Source organism: Opisthocomus hoazin, chromosome 8, assembly GCF_030867145.1.
Source record: "Opisthocomus hoazin isolate bOpiHoa1 chromosome 8, bOpiHoa1.hap1, whole genome shotgun sequence".
NCBI classification, from domain to species: Eukaryota; Metazoa; Chordata; class Aves; order Opisthocomiformes; family Opisthocomidae; genus Opisthocomus; species Opisthocomus hoazin.
In genome coordinates, this window is record NC_134421.1 from 60,326,640 (window position 1) to 60,347,766 (window position 21,127).

A 21,127-nucleotide genomic window follows, 5' to 3' on the forward strand; every position below is an offset into this window, starting at 1 on the left:
AGGTAGTACATGTATGAAGAAGAAGACATGGATATGTATAAAATTGATTTCAACAGACACTGTTGTGGAAGCTTGCAGGATACTACAGTCATAAGTACATTGTTTCACGTGCCTTTATTCAGTTGAGCAAAGTTGTTTTATATTTATGTCTGATTTTCTTCATTCTTTTATATCTAGTCCCGTGAGGTTTCGGTTCTACCAGAAATACTCAGATATGCAGTGGGCCATCGACAATTTCTATCTGGGCCCTGGCTGTCTGGAAAACTGCAGAGGCCATGGAGACTGCCTGAATGAGAAATGCATCTGTGATCCTGGGTATTCGGGACCAAACTGCTATCTGACCCAGACACTGAAGGTAATTTTGCTGCATGTTATAAAGAGTGAATTTTTCCATGTGCTTAGCTGAGAAAGAGAGAGAGAGAAGGAGATCGATCCCACTGGAAATCTAGCTTTGATTCCTGTCAGCCTGAAGACACTCAAATCCATTTTCAGGCCTTTTATAATTTTTTAAACAAAAAAAACTATTACTGAAGTATCCAAGAACTAGTTTGTTCATTTGCAAATTACACTGCTCAGTAAAGCTGTGATAAAGTTCACTGTTCATCCTTTGATCATCACTAGACAATAATTACCTTTGCACGTATGATTATATCCGATCAAGACCTGTAGAAAGATTGTCTTTGTCATGAAAGAGCTTACTGATGTTAAGGAATACCAGAAAATGACATAAAATTACATAAAATTAATTCACCTAGCTGTTATTAGTGTTACTATATTCTGTGTTACCGTAACCACAGTTATGAATTAGATCCATTGATTTGCATATGGAAACCCTGGTGTGCTGGATTACCTTCCAAGCAGGTTGAAATCTAGTCCTAACATATTTTCACATTTAGCTAATTCAGTTCAGGTGGTGTTCACCTAAACATTCAGTCACCCTGGAAAAAAAAAAGTTTTACAGCATTCAGGAGCCCTCCAGCCATGTTTAGATCAGTTCCAGCTGTGGTCATCAGAAAGGCTTAAGGTCATAATTACTTGTGCTTTATGTTAAACACCTTACAGACTTTCCTGAAAGAGCGCTTTGACAATGAAGAAATTAAACCAGACTTATGGATGTCCTTAGAAGGTGGAAACACTTGTACTGAGTGTGGGATTCTCGCAGAAGACACAACTCTGTATTTTGGAGGTGCAACTGTGAGGCAGGCTGTCACTCAGGATCTGGACCTGCGGGGGGCAAAGTAGGTCATGTTTCCATGTCATTTCAATTGGGAACTCTGTTAAATGCTGACAAAGCAGCATGTGACATAGCTTGTAGCTCAGAGAATTTCTAGGCCACCACAAACGTGTAATCTCAGGTAGATGCTAATTAGATTATGATTCTCAAAGCACTGATGCTTTCAGATGGGTTGCAGAATGCAAGGCTCACCCCAGCCCAGTGGAAGGGGTCTGTCATGCCCAGGAGAAGCAGCAGGTCTCCTTCCCCAGGAATGTCCCAAGGTCAGCAACGCACCTGTCCTGCAAAGAGGCAAGATACTGCAGTCTCCTGGACACTGCGGTCTCCACCTTGGAGGCATCAGCTATGTCTCCTGCTGAGTTCAGACCATAACTTCTGCTGGTTGTCCTCTCTCGGGTGCCCATACAAGACCCACTCCACTCACATGCTGTAGAAAAGGATGAATTAACTGGAGGGCAATGGAATCATGTCAATTTAGACAAGCTAAGGACATGACATAGAAGACAACTTAGCATCATTTCCCTTGACTGCATGGCCTTCATACTCTCACTCCTGTAATTCAGCAAGAATTCACTGAATCACACAACCTTTTCAGGCAGGAAGGGGCCTCCGGGAGTCTCTAGTCCTACCTCATGCTCAAAGCCAAGTCCACACTGAATTCAGACCATGTTGCTCAGGGCTTTGACCCACTGGGTCTTTAAAACCTCCAAGGACAGAGATCCCACAGTCTCTCTGGACAGCTGGTTGCAGTGGTGAGTTGCCCGCACAGTGATTTTTTTTTTTTTCCCCATTATATCCAGTCAGAACCTCCCTTGTTTCGATGTATCACCACTGTCTCCTAGTTCCAGCCATCTTCTCCAGGCTGAACAAGCACTGGTCCCTCAGCCTCTCCTCATAGGCCACATGTTCTAGCCCCAGTCATTTCAGTGGCCTCCACTGACCTTGCCTCAGTTTATCAACTTCTTGTATGTCCTTCGTTGCTGTGAGGGCACCTTGTTAACTCATGTTTAGACCCCTTTCCACCCGGACTCCCAGGGAACTGTTAGCAAAGTGGCTTCCAGCCAGCCAGTCCCCAGCTGGTAACATTGCAAGGGGTTAGTCCCTCTCAGGGACAGGACTTTGCTGAATTTCATGAGGTTCCCATGGGAATTATTGGGCAATGTTTTTGGAAACCTTTTTTCTACTTGTACATTGATGCTACTTGCTTAAAAGTGCTGGCATTTGGAACATTTTCAGCACACCTCCTAAAGGAAACCAAAGCCTCAATTTGTGCAGATCTTTAACAGATATAAACTTACACATTTACTCTTAGATTTCTACAGTACTGGGGAAGAATTGGGAGTGAAAACAATATGACAACATGCCACAGACCAACTTGCAGAAAGGAGGGAGTGCTACTAGATTATTCCATTGATGGAGGCAAGTACATCTTGTAGTTTCAGCTGAGCTACAGCCTTGTTCTGTATTGACGCATCACAAATATCTGAGAAGATGTCAGAGAGATCGAAAATAATAAGATAATTTTTAATTGTAAAGTTATTTTTGTCCTTGTAAAGCTCTTTCCCCATCTAAAAATTCCATCTATTGCTCAAAAGTTTTCCATAGTCCTCCTGCCTGATTTCACTAACCAGTGGCTTCCAGCCAATCTGATTCCTTTATATGATTACAAGATTACTCTTGCAATGAGTAACAGTTGCCAACCACCCTAAGAAGTTAGGATTTGTCTATCAGCAGATCGTAGCTATTATTTTTTATTTCCTATTATCTTCCTTTAATCTTTTAGACAATTCTACCATATGCTTATTTTTACTACTAAACCTGCATCTTTTCGTTCTAGGGATATCCTGGACTTTGCTTCATGAGATGGATTACCAAAAATACATCTCAGTCAGACATGACTACATCCTCCTCCCCGAACACGCTCTGACCAACACAACCCGCCTGCGCTGGTGGCAGCCTTTCACCATCAGCAACGGGATCGTGGTTTCAGGCCCTGACCGGGCGCAGTGGGCGCTGGACAACATCCTGATCGGGGGAGCAGAGATCAACCCCAGTCAGCTGGTGGATACCTTTGACGATGGTACGACAGGCTGTGACAGCTAATCTGTTGTCTGGCATTGTCTTGTCTAAGATAAGCCCTGTGAGCTTGCAAGCACACTTTCTCTTTTTTTTAGCTCCGCAGGTTTTTCATTTTGTAGACAAATGCTTTTTATATATACTTATACATTATATAATATATTATGTTTATTTATAATAGAGATGTGTAAATATATATACACACGTATATTCAGATATGTATGTATGTCTATATAGATGTGTATAACTATAAGAAACACAAAAATTTTTCCTTCAGTTCAACTCATTTCATTTAAATTCCTGTGTAGGAAAGTTTTATTTAATCATATTTTTTTAAAAATACCATTGTTGAAGCATTTTAATTACCTTTCTGGAGCTGATGTTTCTATTATATCTGTTTGTAGCTTACTTATTGTATGTCATGACAGATAGCATATATTTATCAGCATACATATGACAGATAGCATATATTTATCAGCAGCAAAAGGAAGGCTAGGAACAACGTGGGGCCGCTGCTGAATGAGGCGGGTGTCCTGGTGACAGAGGATGCGGAGAAGGCAGAGCTACTGAATGCCTTCTTTGCTTCAGTCTTCAGTGCTAAGACTGGCCCTCAGAAATCCCAGGCCCCGGAGGTAAGAGAAGAAGCCTACAAAGAGCACGACTTTCCCTTGGTTGAGGAGGACTGTGTGAGGGATCGCTTAAGCAATCTGGATGTCCACAAATCCATGGGCCCCGATGGAATGCACCCACGAGTGCTGAGGGAGCTGGCGGATGTCATTGCTGAGCCACTCTCCATCATCTTTGAGAGGTCTTGGAGGACAGGAGAGGTGCCCGAGGACTGGAGAAAGGCCAATGTCACTCCAATCTTCAAAAAGGGCAAGAAGGAGGACCCAGGGAACTACAGGCCGGTCAGCCTCACCTCCATCCCGGGAAAGGTGAGGGAGCAGCTTATCCTGGAAGCCATCATGAAGCAAGTGGAAGAAAAGAAGGTTATCAGGAGTAGTCAGCATGGATTCACCAAGGGGAAATCATGCCTGACCAATCTGATAGCTTTCTACGATGACATGACTGGCTGGGTAGACAAAGGGAGAGCCGTGGATGTTGTCTACCTTGACTTCAGCAAGGCTTTCGACACAGTCTCCCATGATATCCTCCTAGGGAAGCTGAGGAAGTGTGGGCTGGATGAGTGGTCGGTGAAGTGGATAGAGAACTGGCTGAATGGCAGAACTCAGAGGGTTGTCATCAGCGGCGCTGAGTCTAGTTGGAGGCTGGTGACAAGTGGTGTCCCCCAGGGGTCAGTACTGGGCCCAGTCTTGTTTAACTTCTTCATCAACGACCTGGATGAAGAGTTAGAATGTACCCTCAGCAAGTTTGCTGACGACACCAAACTGGGAGGTGTGGTAGATACACCAGAAGGCTGTGCTGCCATTCAGCGTGACCTGGATAGGCTGGAAAGGTGGGCAGAGAGGAACCTGATGAGGTTCAACAAGGGCAAGTGCAGGGTCCTGCACCTGGCGAGGAACAACCTCATGCACCAGTACAGGCTTGGGGTGGACCTGCTGGAGAGCAGCTCTGCGGAGAGGGACCTGGGTGTCCTGGTGGACAACAGGTTAACCATGAGCCAGCAGTGTGCCCTGGCTGCCAAGAAAGCCAATGGGATCCTGGGGTGCATCAAGAAGAGTGTGGCCAGCAGGACAAGGGAGGTTCTCCTTCCCCTCTACACTGCCCTGGTGAGGCCTCATCTGGAGTACTGTGTCCAGTTCTGGGCTCCCCAGTTCAAGAAAGATGAAGAGCTACTGGAGAGAGTCCAGCGGAGGGCTACAAGGATGGTGAGGGGACTGGAGCATCTCCCCTACGAGGAGAGGTTGAGGGAACTGGGCTTGTTCAGCCTGAAGAAGAGAAGGCTGCGAGGGGACCTTATAAATGCCTACAAATATCTGAAGGGTGGGTGTCAGGAGGATGGGGCCAAGCTCTTTTCAGTGGTACCCAGTGACAGGACAAGGGGCAATGGGCACAAACTGAGGCACAGGAAGTTCCGTCTGAACATGAGGAAGAACTTCTTCCCTCTGAGGGTGACGGAGCACTGGAACAGGCTGCCCAGGGAGGTTGTGGAGTCTCCTTCTCTGGAGACATTCAAGACCCGCCTGGACAAGGTCCTGTGCAGCTTGCTGTAGGTGACCCTGCTTCGGCAGGGGGGTTGGACTAGATGACCCACAGAGGTCCCTTCCAACCCCTACTATTCTGTGATATTCTGTGATATTCTGTGATACTCTGTGATATTCAGTGATATTCTGTGATATTGTTTATATCACTAAAGTTCTGTATCTAGTGATTCTATGGATTCATTACTAAGCTCTGATTTTTACTGAGACAATGCAGTAACTGTCTTTAACTCCTCTTAATAGAAGGCACCTCTCATGAAGAAAACTGGAGTTTTTACCCTAATGCTGTCAGGACTGCAGGGTTCTGTGGAAATCCATCATTCCATCTCTACTGGCCAAATAAGAAAAAGGACAAAACACACAACATCCTGTCCTCCAGGGAGCTCATTATACAACCAGGATACATGATGCAGTTTAAAGTAAGAAAAGTTGTCTCTCTCTCTGAAGTAAAGCATGCAATGAAAAATCATCTAATGTGTTTCCAGAAATTCTTCTTCTTCCAGCTAGTATGCCCAGTTGGATGAATAATTAATGATGACTTTCTATTAGAATTTAAAGAAAATTCTGAATTGTAGGTATTGGGAACCAGAAAAGTGGCATGAATGTTAAATGTCAAATTATTCTGACTGTCTGTATGCTTTGGGAGTTACTGAAAGGGATTGGAAGTCTAATCCCTTTCTCCTGGAATTACTGGATCATCAGATACAGTAGGAATTGTTTTCTAAAGTGAGAATACACAGCATGCAGAATATGCCATTTTCCCCAAACTTGTGAATAACCAGAAAAAGCAAGGTAGGGGCAGGCTGGAAAAGCGTGGCACGCGGAAAATGCAAAAGTGCGCAAGTAGAAGTACCCCTACTACTTACTTGTATCATGGCACTTGACCTAAATAATCAGAGAAACTTTTGTGAATATTTTACTTTGTTTTAAGGTAGAATTCTGCACAGGGCCAAAGGCAACATGCAATTGTTGTCCAGAAATGTTCTATGCCCCTCCCCAAGCGTCATGTTTTAAATAAGCTAGGAACTAATAGGAAAGCAGGCTTATCAAAATTGTCATCCATTTTTTGTTAGGATTTTTTCTTGCTCTTTGTTTGACAAGACTGTTCCAGAATTTTCCATCTTTCACTAATTAGTATTTTCATCTTTTCTCAACATTGTTGCCTATTTAATATTGACTATCTACCCTAATCCCTAAAGCACTGCTTCCCCCACTCACACAGCATGCCACCTTCGAAGAAATTATGTAAAAGATAAGTCTGACGTGCTTTTTACTGCTGAATGCCAAGACCCACCCAAGCGGCTTACTTTACCCAGCCTATCATCTTTTTCCTCTATTTTAAGGCCAAAATTATGATAACCCATCAGCATTTAATAGTTCATATTACTAAACTCTCATTGCAAAATTTTCATCTCCTGACTCTCTCCTCTTTTTTCTTCACCAGTCACAGCAAAGATTTTATTTCTAAACTAAGAACTCATCTCTAGTGCATGGCTGCCATTTGGTTCTGAAGCTCTTAAAATTTAGCTTTTCTTACCTATTCAGTACTGTACATTGGGTACTGTAATCTTTCCACTCTAATATGACACAAACATGTTTATTGTTTTAAATATTCAGAATAATTCCATTCTTTAAATTGAGTTGATCTGAAGTTTATATCCACATGTTTATCACTATGAATTATAAATTTCAAAGGTAATTAATGCATAGTTGGGTACTTCACTTTCTGAAATGCCAAGAAGTTACCACATATTTGTGTTTCAGAAACAATGTTTTTTTAGCTATTTATTTTGAATTTTAGGAACGTAGTGTTAGGATTCTGTTTGAAAATAACAGTAGCAGTGAAGTAAAATTCATTAAGTAAAAGCAGTATCTGAAGTGTACTGCGTCTTTTGTTTTCCACCCACTTTTGGTGGATTTTGTCCAAGATCTAAGTTAGCAATCCCTTTTATACGCCCTGTACAGCAAAAAAAGCAGAGCAAGACTTCATTATTATATCACATTAAATGTCTGCCTGACTTGTTACAGCAGTCCATTTTATTTGTGCTATAGATTGTGGTTGGCTGTGAGGCAACTTCCTGCAGGGACCTCCACTCTGTGATGCTGGAGTACACAAAGGATGCCAGGTACATCAGAGGAGAACATATAGACCTAAAAAAAAAAATAGTATAATATTAAAACCTAGAGAGCTTTTATTTATTAAAGCAATTACTTTGATATTCATCTTGTAACAGGATCTAAACTAAGCCTGTTTGCAAGCACTGGTATTTGTCTACATAACTCCCATAAATTCTCTTTATAATTTAGCCCAGATGTTGACAGATTCATGGCACTGAGCTTGCAGTTGCAGTCATGAACGTGCTCCTGTTAAAAATGTGGTTGCAGAAAACCACATTCACAGGAAACTATTGTCATAATGTTATGCAGGGCTATCTATTTAGGACCAAGCTGTAATGAAGTGGAGGATACTTAATTCCAATTTGGTCTTTAACTAGCAAACAATAACAGTGTCTCCTACGCTGCAGCATAGTAGTGCATTATAATTTGTAAAAGTGAAGGTATATTCTGGGGTCAAATGACTGTGGGTGAACATGGAGCAAATTCTGTCAGACTCTTTTCTGAACACTGTAAGAGAGAGACTAAGGAGCAGGCTCCTAAATAAATCCTTCTGTCATGCCAGCCCAGAGGAGCTCTGGGTTGGACTCTGCTGTGTGTACCACCACCAAGAATTCCACAGCACTCACACCTGCTGCTGGAAAGTCCTCCCTGGCTGCACCGGGTTTTCAGCCTCTCACCTCCTCTCTATTTGTGACTACAGAGCACGGAAAATATCGCTGACAACACCTGGGGTTTGTTTAGTACAGCAGGCAATGCCATGACCCTTAGAAACTACCTATTTCCCTTTCATTACTCTTTCAGTTGTTCTAAAACATTTGTTTTGTTTCGTTTCCTACAGGACAGACTCATGGCAGCTTGTCCAGACACACTGTCTTCCTTCCTCATCTAATAGCATTGGCTGCTCCCCATTTCAGTTCCACGAAGCTACCATCTATAACTCTGTCAACAGCTCCATGTGGAGAAGAATAACTATCCAGCTGCCTGATCATGTCTCATCCAGGTAGGTTACTGAAAGGCCAGCTCGCTGCGGGTCTATGAAACGTCAGCTGTCTTGCTGGCACTGTTTGCTTGGAACAACTGGCAAATTAAAAATGCTTTGTTATTGCTGGATTTAGATCTGATACACGATGAATGTTTTCCAGGAAGCTTTTTTGTTAACAGAAGTGGCTACTGCCAATGGCATAGCAGCCACCCATTTGGGGGAGGTCTTCACTGTTATTGAAGACACAACCCCTTCATCCCACATTTTTCGTTACACCTGCTGCTGGCTTATTTGAATGTCACTGTACAGATGTATTTGATTGCTAGATCCTATAACATGGTGTTTGGATTTTAATATTTGCAGTGCAACACAGTTCAGGTGGATTCAGAAGGGAGAAGAACTAGAGAAGCAAAGCTGGGCAATCGACCACGTGTACATCGGGGAAGCATGCCCTAAGCTTTGCAGTGGCCATGGATATTGCACAACTGGAGCCATCTGCATTTGTGATGAAGGATACCAAGGTTTCATTTCTTCAATTTCTTTCTTATACATCTGCTGCAGTCTAATCTAGCTCAAAATTAAACAAAAAAATAAAGACAGAGTGATGTAACACGTCTAAATTCATCATTGGAATGCTTGAGTAACAGCTTATAAACTAATAATTTGACAGTTATGAATAACAGCTCTCCCCTCCCTTTATTTTTTCGGGATTCAGTCAATAATCTCCCCTGTCTGGCAATGTATGTAAAGCCCATTCAGCCTTCATCTGAAGGCAAAATGTGGCTAGCAGCTTACCCTGAAATGGCTTCCATCCCCGTACTCCTTCCGAGGGTGCGCTTTCTCCCAGGAAATATGTACGTGGGATCCAGATGTTAGTGACTGGCCCCTGTAAGGGACTCACTTCTGTGCCCCATCAGGACAGAGTGCTCTGCTCTAACCCCGCCATGCAGCTCAGCACATGCCTCATGGTACATGAGTGCCCTCGTTAAATTATAAGTGCTTTGTGGAAGTGGAGCCAGTGTTTAATGTCGCCCAGGACAGAGTCTCGTATCTTTGTAAGATCGGATCCCTTTCCTGTTTTACACACATTTCTCTCCAACCAGCAATTTGAGGTTTCATATATTAGCATCAATGCAAAATAGGAGAAACCCTGTTGCAGTTCTTGAAGTTATACTGCTGTAAAAAATAAGACTTGCAGCCTCAGTTTTTAAGAAATGAATGCTGTACAACAATGTGCACATTATTAGTAGATCTGCTGAAATATATTGAGCCTGTAGTCACACTGTATATTGAGCCACAACCTTGAATGGAATTACAATGAACTGTAACTCAATTTTCTCAATTCTTCTGATTTTTGTGTGTTTTCTAACTTCATTGTGTCCTTTTTAGGTGATGACTGCTCTGTTTTTAGCCATGACCTCCCCAGTTATATTAAAGATAATTTCGAATCTGAAAGAGTCACTGAAATAAACTGGGAAACTATTCAGGGGGGAGTGATAGGGAATGGATGTGGACAGCTGGCACCCTACGCCCACGGAGATTCGCTCTATTTTAATGGATGTCAAATACGACAAGCTGTGACTAAGCCTCTGGATCTCACCCGAGCAAGGTAATACTTTGAGCCCCAAATGCTCTTTTAGCAGCTCATGAGAAAGGAAACTCATTATACGTACTTGCAGCCGTATAGGCCAGTATTGATGAGGATGCACTGACCTGGCTTTACCATGCAGTCGGATGTGGCTGGCAGGTAAACATTAGGTTTGGCAAAATGCTTTGTGACTTCCATTTGGAAGATGGAGAGTGAGGAGGAAGCAATGTCAGATGAAAAGGTCAGATGTTTTCATCATGCCCAACAGAGCACTGCCTAGTAAGCCAGGGCTGACAATGAAGCCGTTGGCAAAGACGGGCCACCAGACTGCCTGGACCCAGTGCCTGATCTGATAAGACAAATCCCACATTTGTATGTGGCTCCACGACAGTCATGACTAAAGATGCTATTAGTAATTATGGACTCATTTTCCCGTTTCAGTTGTCAAGCAGAATTATATTCACCTGGCGATGAACAGGAGTATCTTTTTCATCTATTGAGCCTATTTGGCCATGGAAAAACAAATGCAACCAGCTTGTGCTGGCTCTTAACAGAGTGACGGCTTTCTGGACTGTTTTGTATTTAGTTGTCTAAAGCAAGATTAGAAACAGGATGAATTGGCAAATGGGCCAGATATAAATCAGGGTCTTCCTTTCTTATTTGAAGACCCAGGTAGAATATATGAAATCTTAGGCACTTCATTATATTCAGTCTTTATTTGCCTTTTTTCAGCTTTTCATACATTCATTTGCATGTTTATACTGTTTATACATCTCAGTTTTGTGCAGATACATTGTAAAATTGGATCTATTGCCTCCACCTATATGGCGATATATCTATTACTCTGAAAGGGAAGCTGTGTTTTAGAGATGTGGGAACAGTTTATTTTGCATGTTAAAAGTAATGATTCTTGCGGATGCTCAAAGTTTTAATAAGGTAACTGCAATAAACCTGGAAATGCTATTTGAAAAATTTCTGTTTGAATACTTTTTGCATATTGAAAATACCTTTTCTCTCTGTGTTTTACAGCAAAATCATGTTTGTTTTGCAAATTGGAAGTATTTCACAAACAGACAGTTGCAATACCAACCTTACTGATCCTAACACTGTAGACAAGGCAGTGCTCCTCCAATACAGTGTAAATAATGGAATTACATGGCAAGTAATTGCACAGCATCAGCCAAAGGACTTTATACAAGCCCAAAGAGTGTCTTATAATGTTCCCTTGTGAGTACCAGTCACATTTCATTACCTCTAAGTGCACAAGACATATTTCTGCTAAGAAAGAACCTATCTTTGCATCACTGTGCAAGAAAAAATATTGATGAGGGGGTAAACAAAGAAGAAAACTTAAGGGGAAGGACAATTAAGAAATTACAGCCTAGTGTTTATCAATGTACTTGAAAGAAAAACAGAATACTTGTTTTAAAGATATGAGGGGGGAAAAAATTCCTCCTTATCTACGTGCATTTTTCCCCATTAAATGTTTTGCATGTACGGTGTGTTGCTGTTCAGGAATGTAGAAATAATGCCTTAACTTTGCTCTCAGTTCCTGCTGGGGGGTAGATAGGGATGTACAAACCACCGGTAGTCTGGCGCTCTCACCGGCTCTTGCGTTTGTGATGACAGGGAGGCACGAATGAAAGGAGTCTTACTGCGCTGGTGGCAGCCCCGTCACAACGGAACAGGTCATGATCAGTGGGCTTTGGACCACGTAGAAGTCGTCCTGTGAGTATCAGCTTCACCTCATCCCATCCCACCTCAGAAAGCACTGAAATTCCTCCAGCATGGCACGAGTGTTAAGCTCAGTAAGAACCGTTGTTGCCCAGGGAAATTTTTGAGAACCAGCCTTTGCTAATGCTCTGCCCTGACTGCAACCATCAGCGGTTAAGGCGGTCACGAAATCAGTGGCACAGCAGGGGTATGTGTTGTGCATCATGGAAAAACGCAGGAGGGAACGCGGGGTTTTATCACCACCAAGTATTGGTGCGTTCCTGTAATGCAGCAATGACTGTGAAATATATTGTGCTGGGACTTAAGAAAGGATATTTCTGTTCAATGCTGTGCTGCCATGTAAGGCTGATTTATGTCCTTTCGAAGATACAAAACACTGTGCTGTATTGCTCTTTGCACAATGTAATGTTGTTGTGCCTCTGAAAAATTTGCGTTAGCAACTAATGCCTTATTCATTTCCTTTTTTTAGTAAGAAGGATACTGTTCAGAAACAGGGTTCACTATATCAGGTTCCTATGGTCCGAGCTCTATATTCATCCCCTTGTCAAGATTTTACCAAGTAAAGTGTCTGCACCCTCCTGATTCTCCCATTCTTGAGATGGGTTTCGTGGGCAGCTAACCCGTTTTTCCTGTGTTACGTCACGAAGAGATGACCTGCTTTTTCTCTAACAATTTAGTTCCAGTAGAAGTGAAATGCTAGTGGCTTCACGGGCGGGGAGTCATCGCTGACAGTGGTTGGCAGAGAGAGGTGTGCCTGCTCCATAGATAGGTTCAAACGTTCCTTTTATTGAACAATTTAAAAAACAGCAATGAAGAAATTAGGCTTGGATAGCCTCCAGACTGTGTAATTATAACCGCGAGGTTTCTGAAATAGCAGAGACACTGCAAGTAATGTTTTGTAACAGTAGAAAAGTGAATTATCTGATTGCTAATTAGCCCTGCTCTTCTTTCCACCGAGAAGCACCAGCTTGCATGGCACTCATATCAACCCCAAACCAAATTGGTCCCAACACTGAGTAACTGTACACGCTCTGCTGCTTTTACACACCTTGCTGGGCTCTGCTTCCATAACATTAGGCTTAAAGCTTGAAGGAACAGAGGGATGGATGTGATTCCTGGCTTAGTTAATCAATGGCTGTACGATGCTGCATCAGGAAAGATATGAAAGGGCATGAACCTGCAGGAGGTTCACAGTGTTTAGGAAACCATGGAAAAGTGAACTGGTAGTTCTGAAATATTTCCATGTCCTTCTGCCTTGTAATTAAAAAAAAAAAAAAGAAAAAAGAAAACAATCAAGTGGAGAAAAAAAAATATAGCATAATACTATCCGTCAATCCAAGCATTGAATTAGGGAGTATAAGTAGGAATAGGACAGATCTTCTAAAACTGGTTCTTCGGCTAAATTCTATAGAACTTCCTTGACAATGAGATCTGCCAGATTTTAGACTAAACACACAAGCTGAGTGGTGACAAGTCAGCCATATAAGATATGTTACACCAGAATGGAGACAGCAGTAGAAATGGTATAGCAAGTAATCACACATGCCTAGAGAAGGAACCAGAGGGGCAGACAGTGCCTTCTCCCTTCTCTTCTTTTTCTCCTGTTACAGTGCTTTAAGGCTCTTCCGAATATTGGCCAAAATATCAGGCTAGAGAGTTTCCATCCTGTTCAAGTGACACCTGGCACAACCCACAGAGGACAACAGACCAAACCAGACAGATTTCTCCTTCACCAAGTACTGTGAAATGCAGTGCCATGGCAGCGTATTTCCCAAAGGCCAGATGTAGAGTTCCAGCCCCCGCTAACTACAACATGTGAAATGTGCTGCTCTCAGGAAAGGCAGAATTACATGCTGTGGCGCATCTGGTTCATATGCCAGCATGTGCTCATATCTGACATGTGTCTTTGACCCCTCTGTTTTGCTTATGTTCTATCTGCACCTTCTAATTCACAAAAATACTCTGTAAGCTTCTTAAATTTTATTTACAAATAACCCACACAGGGTTTGATAAAGCCTTTAGAAGGCTTTCGGAAGGGAAGCACACTATTCCTTGTCAATAGACACTCCCACCTGGGTTTTCCTTTAGCTCTGCCATTTCACTCTGTCACCTCACACAGGTCCTTTTGGCCCCCAGCACCTCAGCTTCTTCAGCTACAAAATGATGAAGACACTTGGTCACCTCCATGGAGTGCTTCCAGGCACACAAAAGGGAGATGGATCAGTGTCTGTCAGCACTAAACCTGCACACACTGGGGCTACCAGGATTCATAACCTGAATACTAGGGGTAGGACTTAGCTTTAATTCTTAGAGTTCCTTCATTTTCCAACAAAGGCCACAGAAACCCTGCCTGCCCCTGAAGAAAGCAAGCGCCCTGACCCAGGCAGCTCTCCAGTGAGAGGCGAGGAGGCAGGGTCCCTCGGGTGCTCTGACCCTCCACCGAGATTGCCAGAGGAGCACCCTGTGGGCAACAGCCACACCAGAGGTCTCTGGCATGGCTGCAGAGAGGCATAGCCTGAACAAAAACCATTCACCAGGGAGCTGTCGCTACCTCTTCCCGTTAATTCTATAACGAGTTATTGCACAGTCAGTAGGCTTCTGCCTGGCTTATTCGTCCCAAAGCTGGGATATCCTAGGAAACATCTGAGCCTCCCGAATTGGAAGTAATTCCTGCTGGCACTCTGACCTTCTCTCAGAAAGCCACGAACATCTCAGGCTGCAGGACCTGCTGATGGTCCCTGTCCAACACAGTCTGTGCTTGGTCCTTTTATAACCCTGCAGTCCTTGACCCAACCAAATGAGGCTCTGTACACTTCTCTGGGCACCATCAAAATTATCCTCCCTGGCCCTGGTTAAAGTCCAAAATTTTCATGTTTGTGATCTGTGTGCCCACGTTGCTGCAGCAGGCAAGCCTTTAGCCTGTGAGGTATTAGAGCGAGAAGCCAACCTATACTGCGAGGTGTGATTTGGGATGCACAGAAATTCCTGGCTTTCCTCACATCTCATCTTGTGTTTCCTCCACTGCCTTGTGGGCTGACAGAGAGACACGATTTTCCCAGATGCCCTGGGTGTGGGCTTGGCTGCCTGCACCCCTGGGTGCACACCTCGGTGCTGTGACAGCTCTTCCTCAGCCCACGGGCACGTGAGCCGTGCCCTCCTGGAGCAGACTGGAGTGAGGGGGCAAGCAGGCAAAGCTCCTGCCAGCAGGGAGAGCTGGTCAGCGGGGAGGTAGCACAACCAAGGATTTTCTTGATTTTATTTCCCATCCAACATGGGGGACGTCCCTGCTCCTCCTTGCTGTGCTCACCCCAGGAACAAATCTGTGAATACCTGCTTTCATGGCTCAACCATTCTCAGCAGCCCGAAGATTTGAAATTAATTCTGTCACAGGCCCAGCTGCCAACTGGTAGCGCAGATGCCGCTTACAGCTGATGCACAGCCAGGGTCATGGCACTCTGTTCAGTCTAATTGATTTCCGAGTCAAGAGCCGTCATCCTCTTACCAGCCAACACATTTTCAGGATGCAATTTCATTGCTTCCCTTTTGCTCCCAAGACAGTTTGCTGGGGGAAAAAAAAATTGACCTGCAGATTATACGTGCACACAAAATACCTGACGGTGATAAGAAAGGCCAAAGGCGGGTGCTTTAGTACGTTATTTAGGATCATTCCACTTCTGAATTAATTATTTGAATCACTCATGAAAAAGCAGTATCTTTAAGGCTGTGATGCAGATACAAAAGGTGCTCAAATTGAGCACCTCCTTCGAACAGGTGAAATGCAATACCTGCTTTGAATATGTTATACACTAAATTGGTCTTGCCAACTAACTGCTTGTCAACTTATTCTAACAACAGTTGATGTCTCTCCCGTAGTGGGGAGAAGATATTAGTTATCAAGTTGTCCAGTTCCTTTTAAAGCTAGTGCCGATTATTCTCATTAGTGCAGCATTTTTTCTCTCCATTTGTAAAGAAAGCTTTGGGCACAACTCTCACATGTTTCATGTGGCTCTTCTTAGGATGAAAAAGTGTTTTACCCCAGGCTTAAGAAACAGTGCTTTTTGGTGCCCCTGTACTTCTGCCCTAAGAAGAGCCCATGTCCAACCCAGCATTTCATTTGCACATTTTTTTTTCTCGAAGCACAGCTCTCAGCCTGTCTGTTGCACAGACACCACGCACTATTTTTGCATGTGCATTTGGAACTGTCATTTCTCTGTGTATAGGGCAGGCCCTTACTGACCTCTTATAAAGTCAGTTCCAGTCAAAGGCATTGAGAACAAAGGGCAATGACAAGCTGAAAACTAAGGGTCTGATGTTGCTTTCTTTGCACCTCAAAACTCGTGATGTGATCCAAGGGAATTAGAGTTGTGCAAGCATTGCAAGAAATATTATCCCCACCTGCCATTTTACAGTTAACTGTTGGATAACAGAACAAATCCCTCCATAGTCACCACTCCATGCTCTTCATTGTCAAGATATTCTCACGGTTTTGGCACAAATGATTTAGTGAGAGCTTATGTTGCATTTGGTGTAAAGAATGTTTATTCCTATTTTGCAACATTAAAATACAAATTATATACTCTAGCTCTAACAAAGAGCGCTCATTTGGAAAAGCATTTTCATCTGCTTCAATATTTTAGTAAAAAGCAATGATTTGAAAAGTGCATTTAAATTAAAGTATCAACATATTTATAATACAGAAGATAAATAGTAAACATTAGGTAATTACCTGAATATTCACAGCATTTATGCCAAATTTAATATGATGCAGTCTGTGCTTTTATGACATTTTAATTACATTTCTAATAAGTGCATGCTGAATTTTGTAGAGAATAAAAATATAAACATTGCTTTGAAATATCAGGAAATAATTTGTTCAATTTTTATTTTCAAAAGAGACGAAAAGTCCTATATTGCCTCTAAACCTCATCAGGGTTTTATGACTAATCACAGTGCTGCATGCATTGAAAGGCATTTTCTAACTTGTGTTGTATTTCATTGTTTGCTGTCATTGGTTTTACACTAGAATAAGGTAAGTACTTTCCCTGAATCAGTATCAAATGTATGTTGCTGTTACAGCTACAGTTCTTTCACAGTCTTGTCAATGATGGGTCAGTAGAAAATCCTTTGTACCCTCCAAGATGTGTCAGGTAGCTCTTGAGGGCCCTGATCCTGCAGAGAGCATCAGAGGAAGCGAAACCTGGCAGAAGGCATTCAGCAGCTCGCTCTGTTACCGCAGTGGGAACTTGGCTGAGGCTGTGGTGAGAAGGGCTTCTCCTTCTCCTGCGGTGCAATGAGACCTGCCAACAGACGGCACCCAGTATGTTGCACAGGCAACCTCTCAGCTCCAGGGGAGAATTGCCACTTTTTTCCACAATTAATGACCAGAGAGCTGAAGCCACAGCCAGGTAGCGTATGTCAGTGAACCTGCATGGTGGCATAGCCATGCGTGCCTCATAGAGACACAGCAAGTGTCTCCCAGGCAGTTCTGTTTATCATAACTCTGCTGCTTTGTGCCATCTCAGTTATCACTAACCAACATAGTTACTGAGACTTCACAGGAGCCAAAAAATGTCTGTCACTGAGATGAGCCATCAGGACTGCAGGCAGAGCACATCACTTTTCTCATTATGGTACCCCCCTAACACAGCATTTGTAATTGAGCCTCCAAATTTACCCCAAGTCTAGTCCTGAGAGACATGCCCTTGCATGACATAAAAACACAGAAAGAATGAACGACATCAGTGTATACTGGGGGTTTTTACTGCATATTTTTCATTCCATTTGGCTATGTTCTATTTTCATAAATTTTAAATGGCAGACTTGTAGTTCAAACCGTGCTTTAGGAAAAATGCAATAGCCAGAATGCTCTATTAAAGACTAAAGACCCAGAGTGACTCCTTCTCATAAATTGCTTTATTGTAGGTATTTATTGAACATGCCCTAGACAGAATTTTGTTCATCTACATTGGCTGTATATTGGTTTCATCTAACTAGTATAATTCCAGTGCTTTCACTGGAAAGTTATTTAGGGTTTCCTACATAAATTGGAGCAGTATTATCTTCTATCTATTTTTTAATAATTTTTTAATAATGCACTCCATTATTTTGCTGTTTGCTCCATCAGCAATACACAGATAACTATTTTGGATCTGTACTTTTGTGATTCACTGATGGTTCAGTGAACGCACATAAAAAGCTCATAAAAGAAGCACATAAAAAGCTCAGCAGACACTGACAGTCCATTGCATACTTGCAAAGCAGCCTCCAAGTTGCCACTGATATCCAAACAAATGTTCCCTTCACACCCTCCATTATGGAAGGAAAGGTCTAATTCCTAATATAGCTTGATCATGTCTGGCACACTTTGGCTGCTCCAAAAAAAGAAAACAACAACAAAAGTATGGTAAAGCCTTTTATCAGTCTGTAAAAATACAAATTAAGTTTTTTATTAATAGCACTGAAAGCATTCTTAAATCCATCAAATGCAAGAATTGCATAAGTACTCCCGCAAACTATATTATATAATTTTTCTTGTGATCTTATAAAGCACTATTGATCTCTATTATATAGTGCTTGCCTCCTACCAATATATAAAATTAATTCAGAAAAAATAAACATAGACCCATTCTCATCTTGTGGATACCAGACTATGCATACTATACAATATGATATGATACTATAATATATAGGATATACCTGTTGACCCATAGCAAGAGTAAAAGTCAGTAGTCAGAAAGCCCATCTCAGCCTTTGGTGGAGAACAAGATTGAACCATGTCAGTGCAAGTAAAAAAAAAAAAAAAAAATTTAGTTCTTAGGAATTTAGATTTCTTTTATTTTTCACAAACTGCACTGCTGTGGTGTTTGGTGTAAGACAGGGGATATATGTATTTTCTTTGTAACATCATCTTACAACAAAACAGATGAATATATGTAAAAAAAATAAATAACTAAAGTTATTAGGTAACCCCTTCTTTGTTCCTTTTTTCTTTCTTTTTCTTTATTTTTGTTGGGTTTTTTTTCTTTGTTGATTGTTTTAAACATCTTCGTCATAGCTTTAAGGCCAAATACTAAATGGTCAGGCATCTGCAGTGAAATAGAGGCCAGGTGCACCTAACAATGTCCAAAACAGGTCCTGAAAACCTCTGCTGAGCTGTTGCTGAACGTGAACAGACCACAAGCAGAAGGGAGATGGGCAAATGCAAAGGCCCCTGGGCGAAGGACTGCAGCTCAGCATGTGCTCTGCCTGCCCACGTCATACCCAATCTGAGGTTCTCACAGCCGAGCTTAGTCATAAATTTAATCAGGTCCAGAAACAGCAAACTTTTCAGCCAAACACAGTGACAGGCCCTGTTTGGTCCCATGTACCTAGCGTGAGGCCACTGGGAGCTGGGCTGTGCTTTTTCCCAGGGCCCATTCTCCTGTATTTCGGCTGCAGAGCAGCCCCCTCCCAGCAGACAGGTGCTCCTTCCTCACTTTGTGGTTAGGATGCTCTCCTGAGAGGTACAATGTTGCCTTGAAGGCCCTGTGTGTAAGGAGCAACCCACTTCCCAGGCAATGGTAATTAAAGGGAAGGCAAGATTAAGCCCTCCTTCAAGGCTCCTGACCAATGGCAGACACTTTCAGGAGCAGGTTCGGGGTCATGATTTCCCTCCTGCCTTCCTCAGTAAGGCACTCAGCATTGCAGTGAGGGTGATGTTCCATGGAGATGAGTATGGGACCAGAATAAATACTGATCTCCAGTGCTTCTTTGGACTTGAGCTACCAAGTGGCATTAAAACTATATAGACTCACTGCTGTCACTCTCTCACACAAAACTCGTACAATTTAGCACACCTGAAGAAATCAGGACAAGTCAACCTCAAATATCGACCCCTCCTCTAATTGCCAAACGCTCTAGAGCACTGCCTTACTGTGAGAGCACCAACAGTTGTACCAGGTCTAGATCTGTCTGCATTCGTTGTCACCAGGAACTGGATCTCATTTCATTCTTGTATGTACATTCCCGTTGCAAAAAAAAAAAAAAAGTAGTGTCATTGTTCTATAAAATTGGGTGAATAAATTTGCAAAGCCTTGGAAAACTAGTTCGGAAGCAACTTGGAATTGCTTAGGAGTCTATATGCTAGATTTTGACACAACTGCTTTTATTCAAACTAGTCTATCATGTTCTAGGTCAGCTATTGAAAAGTGTGTAATTTATACAGGTTTTTTTTAGATGAATTTATCATACTGCAGCAAAAGCTGTCTTTGCCCCTCATACATATTTTGCAAAGCATGCAACTATTTCTTTTTTCCTAAGGGCCACGTTCACTAAAAATAAGCTTTTGCACTAGAGAGGAAAGTATGACTGATTACAGTACGAGTATTTACCTCTCAGAAACTCACAAAGGAAAACCTGTCTTGCACACAGAAATGGGAGATTTGTTGACTGTAGTGTCTACTTCAGGCCTTCACTTCATGGAAGTAAAATCTGATGGACTTCTTGGTTTGGAGGCTCCTGGTAACGTTCAGTCCCTTGGAATAGAGACACTGAGGCCAGGCATCCTTCTCCCACTTCAAGATGAAGCTAGAAAGCACAGGGTACTAAGTGGGCAGGGAGGATAGGAGAGGGAGTCAGAAATTAGCCTGAGATTGCACAGATTCTCTGTGACTTTGCAGCTCCTTTCCCCCAGAAACCAAAAGAATATTTGGCCACGCAGTCACCAGCAGTTCCTCCTGGGTGAAGCTCTTTACACCTGTTGGAACTGTCCTTGGGGTCTGCATAGTTCACGCTGTGCTCTGCTCTCTGAAAGAAACTGCATCCTCTGACTGCAACTCTGGGAGCATCTCGTATGCCACTTTTCCATGTGGAGAAAGGGGCTCTCAGGTGGCTCTAAAAACTAGTGTTTGGCTGCAGTATATGATACTCTTTTTATTTTTAAGAGTAGTTCTCTGATCAAGAGATCTTTCCCATACCCTGGGACTCTGCAGCGCAGTGTGCAAGAGTGACCCTCCCTCTTACAGCCACATCTCAGCTGCTTTATATGGCTGGCCAAGTGCTCTGCCAAGCTGTAGGTCTGAGAGGAGACATCCTGTATCACAACTTCAGAATACACAAACCTTTTCATTCTCATGTAATTCTGAATGCAGTTTGGCTATATGTTTATGTAGACCTGTATTTGTGTGTATGTGCCAGGGGTATGGATATGTATGTCAAGGGGGCCAGGAAAAGGCACGGCCAACGCTCTCTGGCTG

At 42.7% G+C, this 21,127-nt stretch overlaps 1 protein-coding gene across 2 annotated transcripts in view; it reads left to right on the forward strand.

Moving 5' to 3' along the window:
- The window catches only part of RELN (reelin), a 300,342-nt gene that overhangs the window by 277,361 nt on the left and 1,854 nt on the right, over positions 1-21,127 (forward strand). The window contains exons 53-64 of one of the 2 annotated variants that reach the window (XM_075429593.1): positions 178-355; positions 1,063-1,238; positions 2,547-2,653; positions 3,072-3,314; positions 5,716-5,891; positions 7,525-7,598; positions 8,429-8,590; positions 8,936-9,093; positions 9,962-10,181; positions 11,190-11,387; positions 11,790-11,888; positions 16,788-16,945. In XM_075429593.1, coding sequence (XP_075285708.1) covers positions 178-355; positions 1,063-1,238; positions 2,547-2,653; positions 3,072-3,314; positions 5,716-5,891; positions 7,525-7,598; positions 8,429-8,590; positions 8,936-9,093; positions 9,962-10,181; positions 11,190-11,387; positions 11,790-11,888; positions 16,788-16,917 — 1,921 coding nt within the window. In that variant the 3' untranslated portion in view covers positions 16,918-16,945. Of the gene's footprint in view, positions 1-177; positions 356-1,062; positions 1,239-2,546; positions 2,654-3,071; positions 3,315-5,715; positions 5,892-7,524; positions 7,599-8,428; positions 8,591-8,935; positions 9,094-9,961; positions 10,182-11,189; positions 11,388-11,789; positions 11,889-16,787; positions 16,946-21,127 lie in introns of those variants that run through there. The other variant, XM_075429592.1, reaches the window with a different exon arrangement.